General features: G+C 47.4%; 1 protein-coding gene across 1 annotated transcript in view; it reads right to left on the reverse strand.

The window, feature by feature from the left end:
* Positions 1 to 12,568, reverse strand: part of LOC144736164 (phosphatidylinositol 4-phosphate 5-kinase type-1 alpha-like) — a 44,096-nt gene extending 31,528 nt beyond the window's left edge. Inside the window, 8 exon segments of the mRNA XM_078618750.1 lie at positions 384 to 610; positions 3,469 to 3,768; positions 4,961 to 5,113; positions 5,817 to 5,934; positions 7,011 to 7,141; positions 9,183 to 9,263; positions 10,478 to 10,579; positions 12,485 to 12,568. Of these exon segments, the coding sequence (XP_078474876.1) occupies positions 384 to 610; positions 3,469 to 3,768; positions 4,961 to 5,113; positions 5,817 to 5,934; positions 7,011 to 7,141; positions 9,183 to 9,263; positions 10,478 to 10,579; positions 12,485 to 12,568 (1,196 nt within the window).
* Between the last annotated feature and the right edge of the window lie 1,244 nt (positions 12,569 to 13,812).

Below are 13,812 nucleotides of genomic sequence, written 5' to 3' on the forward strand. Positions count from 1 at the left end.
AATCATTACCAGCTGCCACAAACAAAGAGGCTCACGATTTATGTGCCGGCGAATGTTCCTTGCCGTCCAATTTACGGGCAAAGCAAAACCAATGTCTCCCATCACTCACGATGGGGCAAATTGCCAGGAGGGGGGGGGGGGCGGATGTGGTTTGTGCAAGGTTTTTTTTTTTATAAATATACACATGTATATAACGGTTAGTGAGCACAGGCCTAAAGGATCAGAAAGCAAGTGGCCAGCAACAAGCAGTACTATGAACATTACTCACCAACCCTCTGTTTGGTGAGTGAGATACCACTCACCAGCCCTGTGTGCTGTGCGTGACACCACTTGGCAGCCATGTGCGGCGCGCGCGGTGTGCGCGCGTGCGTACACCGACTCACCAATCCTCCGTTTGGTGCGTGGTGGCTCCCGTGCGCGACTCGGCCTGGATGGATTCCATGGCGGTGGAGTAGAGGGCCTTCTGCCCCGGGGGCCTGCGCGGGTCCAAGGCCCCCAAGCCGAACCCCGGCATCGCCAGCCCCTCGGCGTCGCGCTCCCTCTGCGCCTGGTCCAGGTTGTGGACACCGATCAGGAGGCTGTAGTCCATGATCTTGAAGCTCTCCAGGACCTGCAACGGACACCCGACTTTAATGAGGTCACCGTCGGCGGTCACGGTCGATCCACTGCTGGATGGAGGCCTTCCCCGAAGCGGCCGCCACCGTCGCCGCCACCTCTCGCGATCCTGCGGCGTTGTAATCCACAGAGCAGCTGCACGTGACGTGGTGTCAGGCGCGTTTCCATTCCACGGCTAATGCGGTCAAGCATTGTTTTTTTTCGGTCAAAGTCTTGCTTTTGTCGTCGACAAGCTACGTCACTTTAGTGGTCGTCCAAGTCTGTGGATTCCATTAAGTAGATTTTTAGTCTCGTCAAAAAAAGCAGTCGGCAGGTAAAAACTACAATCCTTATTCTGCATCTTCATTCAGACTCATTAACTTCGCCTCGTGAGTAAGTTGAGCTGTTTGGTCTTGGGTGGGTAGCAGTCACTGCTGTCCTACTATAGGAGACAAAGTTTTACTGGCTGCATTATCAACGCACACGCCCAAACGCACGTGCTTGTTGGTGACGTCGCTGCACACGTCTGCTTCATGACGTCTACCGCATTCCACAGCGTTGAGCTGGGTTCCCGAGTCGAGCTGACAATGTCACGCCTACCGCACCCTCCACTTGCACCAAGTATCGAGCACTTTCCTTTCCGTGGGTTTCGCTGTTACCCCTCTTTTCCATTCCAAGACGTCTGCGAGCTGCAGGGTGGGTCCCGTTCACCGATGAATATCGGAACGTGCAAGCGGTTGAGCGTTAATTTTAATCACCGAGGCATAGCGCCGTTGCTATTTTTAAAAGACATTGTGTACTCACCGCAAAGAACTGTAGCGACACGACCGCACTCTATGACAGCTGGCGGTAAAACTGTGCCACACGCCCTCCTTCATGGCCTTGTAGGAGCCTTTGGTATTGATGAAGTTATTTTATTTGAGATTTTCTTCCGATTCCGTTCCGAATGACGTACACGTACACCATTGGAATGGGAAAAGGGTTATACGGTCATGCTACATTTAGACAAAAGTTTAGCGGGCTGGCGGGCACTGGGAGTGGAGTGTGCACGCACATGGTTAGGATAGTACTCAGGACGGGTAACTGCGTGGGAACACTGTCTAGGAAAAGTTAAGTTATCCCGACCCCTTTCGGTCGTGGGGTGGTTTGTTTGACCATACTTCACACCACGCTGGTCAGTGCGGGTTTGCTGGAAGCCGATGGGGACGTCCTGTCCAGCATCGGTTCTGATAGTTTGATTGTCTCCTCCCGTCCAGCCGCACACGCAAGTAGAGAGGTCCATAATTTGTCCTCCCCACCCCACCCCATTGTAATCTAATTACTGGAGCGTATGAACCCAATGGCCTGGTAAAAAATGTACCCCATTATTTGAATAATTGGGTAGCCCGGGAAAAAAAACCCAACATCATTAAGCTTTCCTCCACGTGTAACGCTACCTCTGCCTTCGCAAAGAAGCATTGTGAATCAAAGACAACATTAGCGCTGTTACACAGACTCAAAAAACACGTAGTTCTTTTCACCTCCCAAGGACCTAGGCTCTTTTTTTCACAAGGGCACATGCATCATTACATCACAGAGGTCGCAACCGGGTACCCGATACCCGTACCCTACCCGATACCCGGCTACCCGTACCCGGCTGGGTACGGGTACCCGTTTGCGACCCTGGTGTGGCCGGGTACGGGTAAGGAATCAAAACCCGTTTGCGACCTCTGTTACATCATCACTTGCACAAATCTGGCACTCAACAGCACTGGGTGTGTGTGTGTGGGAGCACCCTGTGCTAATAGCCGCACGTGTAATCCCGCTACGGAATAACAAAACAACCAAACATTGATAATCTGCTTTTTTGCAAGCGGCGTGTACTCGTTGCAAACCTAACCACTTGTTCATAATGGGCTTACAGAGCATGTGGCCATGTGGGTGGGTGGGTGGGGCTGTTTTTGTGTTACCCCCATCCCCCTTCACTGGCCAAAGCTGGATAGCGGCCAACATGTAAGTGTGCGGTCAAGGTAAGAGAAGGTAAGGGAGCAACCCTGCAATTCCTTGCACCGCCAATTAGCACGGTTGGCTACGTACGGTGCAAAAGAAGTTCAATGTGCATACGTACAAGCCGCTGCTGGCAGAGGGACCTGCAACTAGAGGAAGTTCAAGATAGAGGAGGGAATTTTGGGACGACTCTTTCACACTGCGCAATCATCTTGAAAGAGGTGGGAAAGACCCACACGTTTTTTCATCACAACATCAGTTTCCCTTCACGAGGTATTTGTATTTTGAAATGCACACGTGATGATCTTGTGCTGCCCTACGCCTCCGAGAGCCCGCATGAGCACTTGCCTACAAGGCAACTATCAATAATAAGGCCACACACGTTGAGATCTTGCGAGCTGATGGCTTTGGCAAGGCCCGAGAGCATTGCACGTGCAATGTGGTGGTCACATGGCATGCAAGGCGTGATGGGGAGACGTGCCGTCCTCCTCTGCTCATGGAGCGGCAGGGCACACCCTTGCGCGGTGTTAAATCTCTTGCCACGACGCAATCTCCTGTTGTGTCGGGGTTTGCTCATCGCTCACAGAAGCGTAATCAGAATATTTATTTGTGCCGGAGGAATCCTATGAGCTGTAAAGCTCTTTTTCAAAGATGTTCAGCCGGGGCGGGTAACAATGTTACAACAAACAGTACAAACACATCATACAAATGTAAACAAAATCACCCAAACACATACAATTCAAACATCCCTATCCTACCAGGCAAAGCCCACTGAGGTATGAACTTATTTTTCAGAGGCGACCTCGCCACAAATGAAACAAAAGTGACCCATCATTCGGACATTTAAAGCTTTCACAGCTCACAGAAAGCGTTGGAATAGCGCCTTACCAAACAGTCGCGCTGTAAGGTCTTCGACATGGCGCTGTACGTGTCCGAGTCAAGGAGCAGTCCATCGGGATGGTCCTGAATGAAATCGAGGTCCTTGAACGTGGGGTTCGATTTCTCGCGCTCCTTTCGCGACGCGCGGCGCTTGTACGTGGAGCCCTTCAGGTCGAACTTGATGTGCATCTTCATTGCGCGTGGCAATAGGTTGTTCATCACCACCAGCCTGATGTTCTTACCTCCCGACTGAACACAGTACAGGCCGTAAAACTTGGGCAGTAGTGTCCTCACGTTCTGGTTCAAATTCTGCGGTGGAGGTGGAGAAAACAAAGCAGTCGTTTTTTGTTTATTTTTACAAAAAAATCAAGCAGCCCATCCCAAGCGTGATCCGGCCTGAACTCTGCGTTGCTTCTGAAACTCAACGAGATCGAATTAATTCCACGGTGAGTTGGTCATATGCTTAAAGTCAAGGGATTATACTTGTCGAGTTGGGTATGTGCGGGGTCAGCGACCAAGAAAATATTCCCACACACAGGTGCACGACATCCAGTATCCCTCTCGGAATGTGGCCTCTGGCCGCAAGTCACCTGCCACTCCTGGTCTGCCAGCTACTAGGAAAATATTCAGTGAGGAATCAAGCCCTGGTCGTGCATCTTACCAGATCACTTGGAAAAACGGCAGATCTCGTCAGATCACGCAAACTAAGCGGGATTTGATTCAGGATAGTACTTGGACGGGTGACCGCCAGAGGTCGCAACCGGGTACCTGAAACCCGTACCCTACCCGATACCCGGCTACCCGTACCCGGCCGGGTCCGGGTACGGTTACCCGTTTGCGACCCTGGTGCGGCCGGGTACGGGTACGGGTACGGGTAGACCGTGAGTCACTGGTGAATAACTGTTTGTCACTCATTTCCCAACGTCTTGTCTCTTCTCACAATTCAAGTTCCTAGAATCAACCCACCCGCACCTGCAACATGGCTTCATTCCCGAGGTCGCAATCGGGTACCCAATACCCGTACCCTACCCGTACCCGGCCGGGTACAGGTAGGGTACGGGTACGGCCAGGTATGGGTACCCGTTTGCGACCCTGGTGCAGCCGGGTACGGGTACGGGTAAGGAATCAAAACCAGTTTGCGACCTCTGGTGACCGCTATGCACAACAGGCGTTATAGGCTGCGACTATGGGGCAGCAGTGGGAAGTCCAGTAAAATAATTTGTTGTACTGGACTTCTACGCTACCACATCTATGCACAAAACCACCGAAAAATAAATGTTTCAATTGTTCACAACCCCAGCTTCAAAATATCCAAAAGCAGGACCCACCCTTGAACACGATTTTCGGGGGAACATTGCCACGGTTTTGTTTATCGCAAATATCAATCACAAAATCCAATCCCACGACCTCGCAACATCCTACCGCGTCGTCAGGCAGGGGGACAGCGCCGCAAACAGCGCGGCAATTAACGAGCACAGAGCGCCTGCAGAGAAGCACTTACCATGTAGTATCCAGGAAGCAGCTTCTGCAAGAATTCCGCCTCCTTGTGCATAACCGTTTTGATGATGAACTCATCATCGCTTGTAACAAAGAACACGGAGCCGCTGGCGCCCGGGTTTGTAAGCTCGATGAGCGGCTCACTGCACAGCGAGTACTGTCCACGCGCACAAGCAGAATGACAGCGCGCGCACAGTCAGAAGTGGCCGTGCGAGACATGGTATTCTGCAACCCCCTGATGGGATTCTGACCCTGTGGTCAGAATGACAGAATGTCAAGTCAAGTCATTTTTATCATTAGACCTCCTTTGCCAGTACCAAAATATAATAATAGGGTTTTTCCCCTTTTTAATGGCAACAAAACTGTAACCTTTTTACGAGGATTCATGTCTGCCTTAACCACAATACTATCAGTCAAAATGCAAACAAAAAACACATTATGATAATATATGCATTGTCCTTGAAACTGATTGGTCCTCACCAAGGGACGGCTTTCTTTTGAGCCTCGACCCAATTGGTGCTCGACCAGAGGACGCCAAAGGAAAGATTCGAAACGATGAGGAAAAACTACATATATGCTTACAACCTATCTGTACAGTTGAATGTTCCCAATTAATATTATTCTTCTTGGTTCTTTCGGTAAAGTCATGTAGAAGGGAAATAATAAAATAATAAAAATAAAACATAATAAAATAATTTTCTTCTATTATTATATTCTTTTATTGTGCTTTATTTTATTATTTTATTATTTCCCTTCTACGTGACTTTACCAAAAGAACCAAGAAGATGAATCCCTGCAGTCACGAAAGCTTTAAATCGAAATTAACATTATTGTCAAAAAGAAACGTGATGGCAACTCACTAAATAATCATCGGGTCTGATCCCGAACAGTTCACGGAAGTATCTGAAAGCCACCGGCGCGTAGGTCTTGAATCTGAAGTCGGAGTAGTGGTGAGCGGGCGTTAAGTTACTTCCTTCGCTGTGAACAAACGGACGCAGGGGAATCGATCAACAAAAACATGGTGGCACGAGCAAGTCCCCGATCGCACAAGAGCGAGATAAAAAAAACACCACCGTAAACACACGCATGTACGTAATTGACTTCTTTCGCACCATACATAGCCAACCGTGCTAATTTGGCAGTGTGGGGGAAGGACAAAACACAAAAAAGCAGTTCTAAAGTGAGTTTTCAATCTCGATGATGTGAAAGTCCAAAGCTCCCAGAGGCTTCAAAAGAACTGGAGGAAGAGCGTTCCAGATGGCCACAGTAGCGCATCTTAAAGCGTGCAATGCAGTGACCATCTTTGTTCGATGACTACATTGACGTTCAGTGCATGATGGGAAAATGGTTTTAGTATTATAACAAGGAATGGAAATCCAAATTGTACAAAAAATGTCACCAATTATAAACACATCGCAATGCACACATACAACCTCATGTTACACTTAATATACATGCAATACAGTTATAATTGAGCATATGAAATGTAAGTGAATGCACCGTGCAGATACGTATTGTACTGATGGATGGAGGCCTCTCCTCACACCGTGTGGTTCCAAGGGGTAATTTGACCATACTTCACCACGTTGGTCAGCATGGGTTGGTGAATGTGGGGTGCATATATGTTCAAGCTGCACTGCCCTCTCTTGAAAACGCAGCCTTGCAACACCTCTCTTATGCACAGCGGTCACCCATTGGGCACATTCTGAATAATTTGGCCACAGGCCTATTGTCAGGGCTTAATTTCGGCTGGGAATCGAACTTGTGTCGCCAGAGTTCATAGTGAAGCATTGTTAACCGCGATACGAGTGCTTCCAACTATGTATACGCACCCACACACGCCCACACACAAAGAGATCCTCCGCGTAGCCTTAACAGACTGTAGGGGCAAGTGTTGTTAGCGAGCACCTATGAAGGCCGGCACGGCACACGAGGGAGGGGGTGGGTGACCAGCACCACACTCGGCCGGCTTTGTCTCCCTAGTGGCGATGTTTACACACACACACACGCACGCACGTTCTCCACCACGCGGTTGATAGCCTATTGAAACTTACCTTGGGAAAAATATGCTCTCCACTACGTAAAAGTCTTGCATGAGGACGTCTCGCTCGGGCTTGGAGCTCAGGTTGCCCACCGTGTAGCCAATGCCCAGCTCGATGGCCCCTCGCAGGGCTGACGATGTGGTCTGCCACAACAAAAATCAACAGCCGCTCGGTCATCATTGCAACCGCAGCAGCAGCAGAGCTGACGATAAACCACACAACGGCATGCGGCATAATTAGTACTCAAGCTGTAGAACGGATTACCACCCCCCATCGCTGCATCGATATCACTGGTCAACAAAAAAAACATTTTTTTCTGGCCTGGACTTTTGCAGCTGTTCTAGACTAATTTCAGGGTGCTGATTCCAAATCTGATCTCAGATTTGCTCTAACACATCTCATTTTTATGCTATCGGCATACCCCATTTTCATTGATTTTACCCGAAATTAACTCTGTCACTTATGATTGCAAGTTGTTGCGAGTCAGTGACTGCTTTAGTGTTAAAATATGGTGCTGTATTTTTAGGATAGTGTGTTTATAATATCATTTTATGTAGATATCCACATTTATTTTATATTTTTCTTCTGCAGTTTTAATTGAAAATGCAATATTTGACATCTCAAAAACCTGATGTGATAGACAAAAACTGATGCCAGATTTGGAATCAGCACCCCAAAATTACCTTAATACCGTTGGAATACCTTATGCCAAAAAAAGTGTGTTGACCAGTGTATTAGGAAGCCGCTGGGAGCTATTCACTTTTAAATCACCTAGATTGAAAACTCATTTCTCTAGAACTGCTTTTTGTGTTTGGTTTATCCTTACCCTGCACCTCCGATAAACATGGTTGGCTACGTACGTACATACATACATGGTGGCAGCTTAGAGAGGCCTTCATCCAGCAGCGGAGAGAGCGTGGCTGATGATGAACAATTCAAATAGGATTGGTGGCACAGCGGTAATCGCACTGTGTTATGAACCTGATTTGAGTTCACTTCCCTCCCATTGCTTGCAGTATAGAGTTAGAATGATGGCTTTAATCTAAGTTGTCTTGTGGTTGTTGTTGTTGTTTGACTTGCATCCCACTGGGATTTTTGCACAGCGTTGGTGTACGGTGCTTTGTTTTCTGGAAGACTTTTGCAGTTTTTTTCGGGATTTTTCTGTTTGCGCATATAGTCACTTTAAGATGTTTTCTTGTTCATGTTTATGTTTTTTGTTTGTTGCGGTTGCACCCGATTCAAGAACCGAGTGGCTCACAGGGCTATAACTAATAAATGAAACAGAAACCTGAAATTGCTAACAGCACAAGTGTGTGGATATCCAAAACAGTTCACGAGTCCCTTTCACCAACCCAACACTGACAGGCACGGTGAAGTAAGATCACAAAACATCTACTGCCGATAACAGTGCGTATAGACCTGCTTCCAGAATTGGAAGGGCAAAGGGCTGAAAATCAATGGCAGAGTAAATCAAGTGAAGGCCCAGAAGAGGCTTGGATCCCACTTGCCATGAGTGCTACCCAAAACACACAGAAATCCAAAGCTTTAGCTTCACAGACTGTTGAGGCGAGCGTCGTTAGCGAGCACCTATTAAGGCTCGAATTGCACACATGTTGGATTCTCTGGCCAGCAGGACATCCAGCCAACTTTGTCTCCCCACTGCTGATGTTAACATATCACACCAAGTACTCATTATTTTAAGGCCAAGTCCATCTAAGGGAGGTCTAGGACAGGTTTAGATACCACTTCCTACCAGTTATTTCAACAAACACATGCTATAATATAGACAAAGATCCCTGTATAGCCTTAATCGACTGTTGGGGCAAGTGCTCTTAGCGAGCAACTATGAAGGCTAGCACGGTACACGAGGGGGTTTGGGTGGCCAGCACCATGCCGGACTGCCTTCGTCTCCACAGTGGCGATGTTTACACACCGCACCAGGTACTCATTTGAGGCTGAGTCGACTTAGGGGCAGGAGGCCTAGGACCGGTTCAGATAATCATCACTGGTGCTGGTGGCAGCAAGCAGTAATCGAACTCTCGCCGCCGGGTTCGTAGCGTAGCGCAGCGCGCTAACTGCTGCACTACCGCTCTCCCCACGTTGTAATAAACCCACACATACAGCTCAATCACAAACGGCTTTGTTTTTTTTAAGTCAACTACAATTTCGTGCTTTTTTTCTTACCTTTTTGTAAGTGGTTTCTCCAGAAGCATCCACCCCTCTGTGACCGATCTTCTTGGCACCAGGTCCTGTGGCTGCAGTATTCTGGAAACACAGCACACAAGGGGATTGATGATCCACCACCCACCGATTTCACCGCAATCGCTCACCGGCGGTCAGTCGAAACTAAACTATTTTTTATTTTACCAGGTAAGGCCCACTAAACTACATAGCTCTTTTTGCACGCTTTTATTTAACTCACTGTGTCTGTTGTTGTTGTCGTCGTATCCTCAAATCTTGTAACTCGATTTTAACCCACTTTCCAATGTGGTATCGACTGCAAACTTGGTATACTCATGTCATACTGATGAAAATACTATATTCTTCTTCTTGGTTCTTTCGGTAAAGTCACGTAGAAGGGAAATAATACAATTATAAAAATAAAACATAATAAAATAATTCTCACGACGTTTCGGCCACAACGCAAGCAGCCGTCCACAGGTGGAGAACAGGTCTGTCGAGAAGACAGTGAGTGCAAAGCCCTCATCACAGGCGTGGGAAATCAGTCTCACCGCATCACGTATCTCCTAAAACTTAAGTCGGTTGTCAACTGAACAACGTTCCTGAGATCTCCCAGAAAGAATGAAGCGATGCTGAAATGTGGTGACATCACTGGGTATTGGTCGCAATAACCTCTCAATGTTGACCTTCAGATGGGAGACTTTACAAAACGTCAGAGCCCTTTGGGATTGCGACTTGCGTTCAGCCCCTCGCACGCCAGACAGCGAGGAGCGCTCGGGAAGTGGTTGTGCTGTGTGCCGCGTCATTCAATTTTACACTGCAGTAGTAAAACATCGTAATTTTATAACCGGTGCATCACAAAGTTCACGAAAAGGGCAAAAACAACCCCATTTTATCATAACAGAACCCCTCAGATGTCAAGTCGCATTTGGGGTTGATTTTTTGGAACAAGTTCTATTCGTTAAAGATGAAGAATCAAACTTGAAGAATCAAGCAAAAGGATGAATTCTGTAACGCTCTCCAACATGCATCTGTCCGTGTAAGCACTAGTTTTTGGTCGCCAACTTTCAGGCAACCCTTTCATCAACAAATTGGACGGTTTTACCTAGACCAAGTCTCGAATAGCAAAGCAACTTTATGCTGAACATTGTGTTTGTGTTAGGCCATCTTTGCTCGTTATCCCGACTCTTCTTTACAGATACAGATGGACGGACGGACGATGATGGTGCACAAGTGCGTCTAATCTTCGCTGGAAAGCGGTGCAAGAAGAGATGAATCACACAGAACAGGTGTCTTACCTCTGTGCTGGATTTCTTCTCATTGAACCCACCTGAAAAGAGAAAAGAACCAAAACACCGTGAGAAACACGCGCTTGAATGTACCGTGAACACCGACAATGGCTAAGGGAAAAAAATAGGGTGGCCTGCTTCTCATGCAAGAGTACATTGGTATGAACATAAGACAAGTTCGAATTTGGCAATTTTGGAACATGATGCTAAAGCACAAAGGCCTACGGTCTTGAGGCTTCACACTTGGGCGTGATGACGGTGCCTTTGCAATTGTGGCACCTGGAACCCCACGTCCCTTCGAGGTCAGGGGGGACATGCAGAACCACTTACAAATCTTCAAATCTCCACTAAAAACGCATTTGTTTGAAATGTCTCCCTCTAATTATTTCCAAACGTCTCTCTCGCTTCTTCTTTACTGGGGTGATGTTAAACTATTTTCTGCCTTTCCACGCATAGCGCCCCGAGAACGATTGTTTAACGGCGCTTATAATTAGAAAAATAGATTATTATTACTTTTGTTTTGCACGACATCGGAGTGAGGGGGGGGGGAGGGAATCTTTAACGTCCCACTTTTAAAGCAGACCGAGCGTAATTATAGTTAATGCCCCCAGAGTATTAAACCAGGGGCAATTTGCCTGGGATCAATCTGCCAACGTGTGCGAACAAGTTGAGCATCCTATCCGCTGGGCATGTCACCAGCCATAATATAATATAATATCATAATATCAGAGAGAATATAAAAAAGAAAAGGCTCATCGCCACTCGCAGCAATTAAAACGTGTATTCATTTTATTATGAGAGCAGGGGTGACAAGGCGAATGATTAGCGCGGTTGGCTACGTACGGTGCGAAAGAAGTTTAACGACCCACCTACCTGCCTCAAACGTGCCATCACTTTTGAGGCGGATGCATCAAGCCGAGGAAGAAGTGCCGCTTCATTTATTTATTAACGAGAGATTATATAATTACGGCAGGCCAATCTGCAGGATGCAATTTTAAAATTTGCAACAAATTAAATTGTCCGCGACAGCGTACAAAAAACATCCGCGGCGCTGTCACCACATGCGGCGCGTGTGCAGGAGTGTGCCAGTTACACACACAGTTGGACGCTAATCACAATGAGTCCTTGCAGAGCGAGGCTGCTAATCCCAAAACGTTCGCAGATCCAGAAGAGGTCGGGTCCAAATCTATTAGGATTGGGGCTTATCTCTACTGTATTAATACCCGTGACCAAAAATCACTCGGGATGGCGCTCAATATCGTTACATTTCGGACGCTAACCAGAGCCGAGCGTGGAACAGTGCTTGCTTGGGTGGGCGAGCACCAAAGGCCGCAACCGGGTACCCGATACCCGTACCCTACCCGATACCCGTACCCGGCCGGGTACGGGTACGGGTACCCTTTTGCGACCCTGGTGCGGCCGGGTACGGGTACGGGTAGGCCGTGAGTCACTGGTGAGTCACCGTTTGTCACTCATTTCCCAACGTCTTGTCTCTTCTCACAATTCAAGTTCCTAGAATCAACCCACCCGCGCCTGCAACATGGCTTCATCCCAGAGGTCGCAATCAGGTACCCGATACCCGTACCCGTACCCTACCCGTACCCGGCCGGGTAGGGTACGGGTACGGGTACCCGTTTGTGACCCTGGTGCGGCCGGGTACGGGTACGGGTAAGGAATAAAAACCCGTTTGCGACCTCTGTTCTGGACCTTTTGAGCCTGTGCTCAAGCACCTGTTTAAAAAAACAAATGTACAGATACTACAACAACAACAACACCAGCAACGACGACGACGAGAAATACTTTCACTTTGTCAAAGCATTATTGCCAGGCCGTTGTGTTGTTTAAGCATGCCACAGCAACAACTCTGCACACAGCTTCCTCTCAATGCAGTCCTCAAGAGATTCCGACCAATGAATGGCCTTCCCCTCTTTCTAACCCAACCACATACAACTATCAACTACACAACAGACTCGTCTGCCTCAATTAACCTCCCTTAACACCCCCCCCCGCTCCCACCGCGTCCAGCAGGGACACTGCAGAAACGTGGCGTGACCGTATTAACGAGAGCATGCTGTCATGCTTAGCAGGAAGAGAAGACATGGTCCGAGATGACCTTCACAGTCAATTGCTAGGGACAGTCGTGATTTTGAGAGTGCAGGGTGGCGCAGTGGCTAACACTTGCGCCGTCGCATCAAGAAGCGTCTGGGTTCAAGTCACAAATCGGGCGCCTTTCTGCACGGGATTTGTATCGTCTCCTGTTCTGCATGGGTGTCCTCCCGGTTCTCTTTGGGTTCATCGCATAGCTTAATAAAAAATTGGACACTGTGCCTGGTGTTGGCCAAGCATCCTAAAGCTGAAAAATTACCTCGATTGGGACTAAAGAAATAGCAACGTCGCCACCTAAGGTGAAAACCCTAAGAAACCTTTGGAATAATATATATTTTAAAAATATTTTTTTTAAAACACACTTTCATGAAATGTACTAAAAAGTTAAATAGTAACGGAAGAACTCCACGACTCCAGGAAGTGGCCCCGAAGCTTGCCATAACGTAAGGGACCGTGGCCAATAACAGCCAACGTCAGTTGAGCGTGGACAATTAGACCCAAGCCGAAACATAACATATAAAAAAGAATGTTTAAAAATGTATTATTTGTTATGATAAAATATAGTATTGTCATCAGTATGACATAAGTATACCAAGTTTGCAGTCGATACCACATTGGGAAGTGTGTTTAAATTGAGTTACAAGATTTGAGGATACAACAACAAAAACGACAACAACAGAGTGAGTTAAATATAAAAGCGTGTAAAAAAAAAGTCTTCACAGACTCCGTTAGACTTGCCTGAGTAAACACGTGTAATAAAATAAGCCACACTCGTTTTTGTACTTTAGCGCACAAGTTTAGGGGTGCATCTTAAACAATCGGGTAGACATCGGCGTGACCTCATTTGCGCAACTTCTTTGCCACCGAGCACAAGTTATAATGAGTGCGTCTTACTTTCAGGAGCCTCTCATAATCCCGAGAATACGGTAACTTAAATAAGCATGGGGTACAGAGATGTTTCCCTGCATTCCATGCTTGCATACAGCAATGTGGCTACAACATTCGGAAAGATAACCTTGAACTCAGAAACTAAACAGATAAAAATTCCATCGACGTCTTATTATGCGGGCACGTACAGAAATATCACGGCAATTCTGGCCTTTTCTTCATCCAGGAAAGCGTCACCAAGTCTCAAGACTTCTTTATTGGGAGGGATCCTGCGTTGCGATGTTTGGCGTGGATGAGGCATCCAGAAGCAAGCGCACGCAGGAGGCAGTAATACTCCAACGCAAATTCAC

Source organism: Lampetra planeri, chromosome 59 (assembly GCF_965212315.1).
Source record: "Lampetra planeri chromosome 59, kcLamPlan1.2.h2, whole genome shotgun sequence".
Taxonomy (NCBI): Eukaryota; Metazoa; Chordata; class Hyperoartia; order Petromyzontiformes; family Petromyzontidae; genus Lampetra; species Lampetra planeri.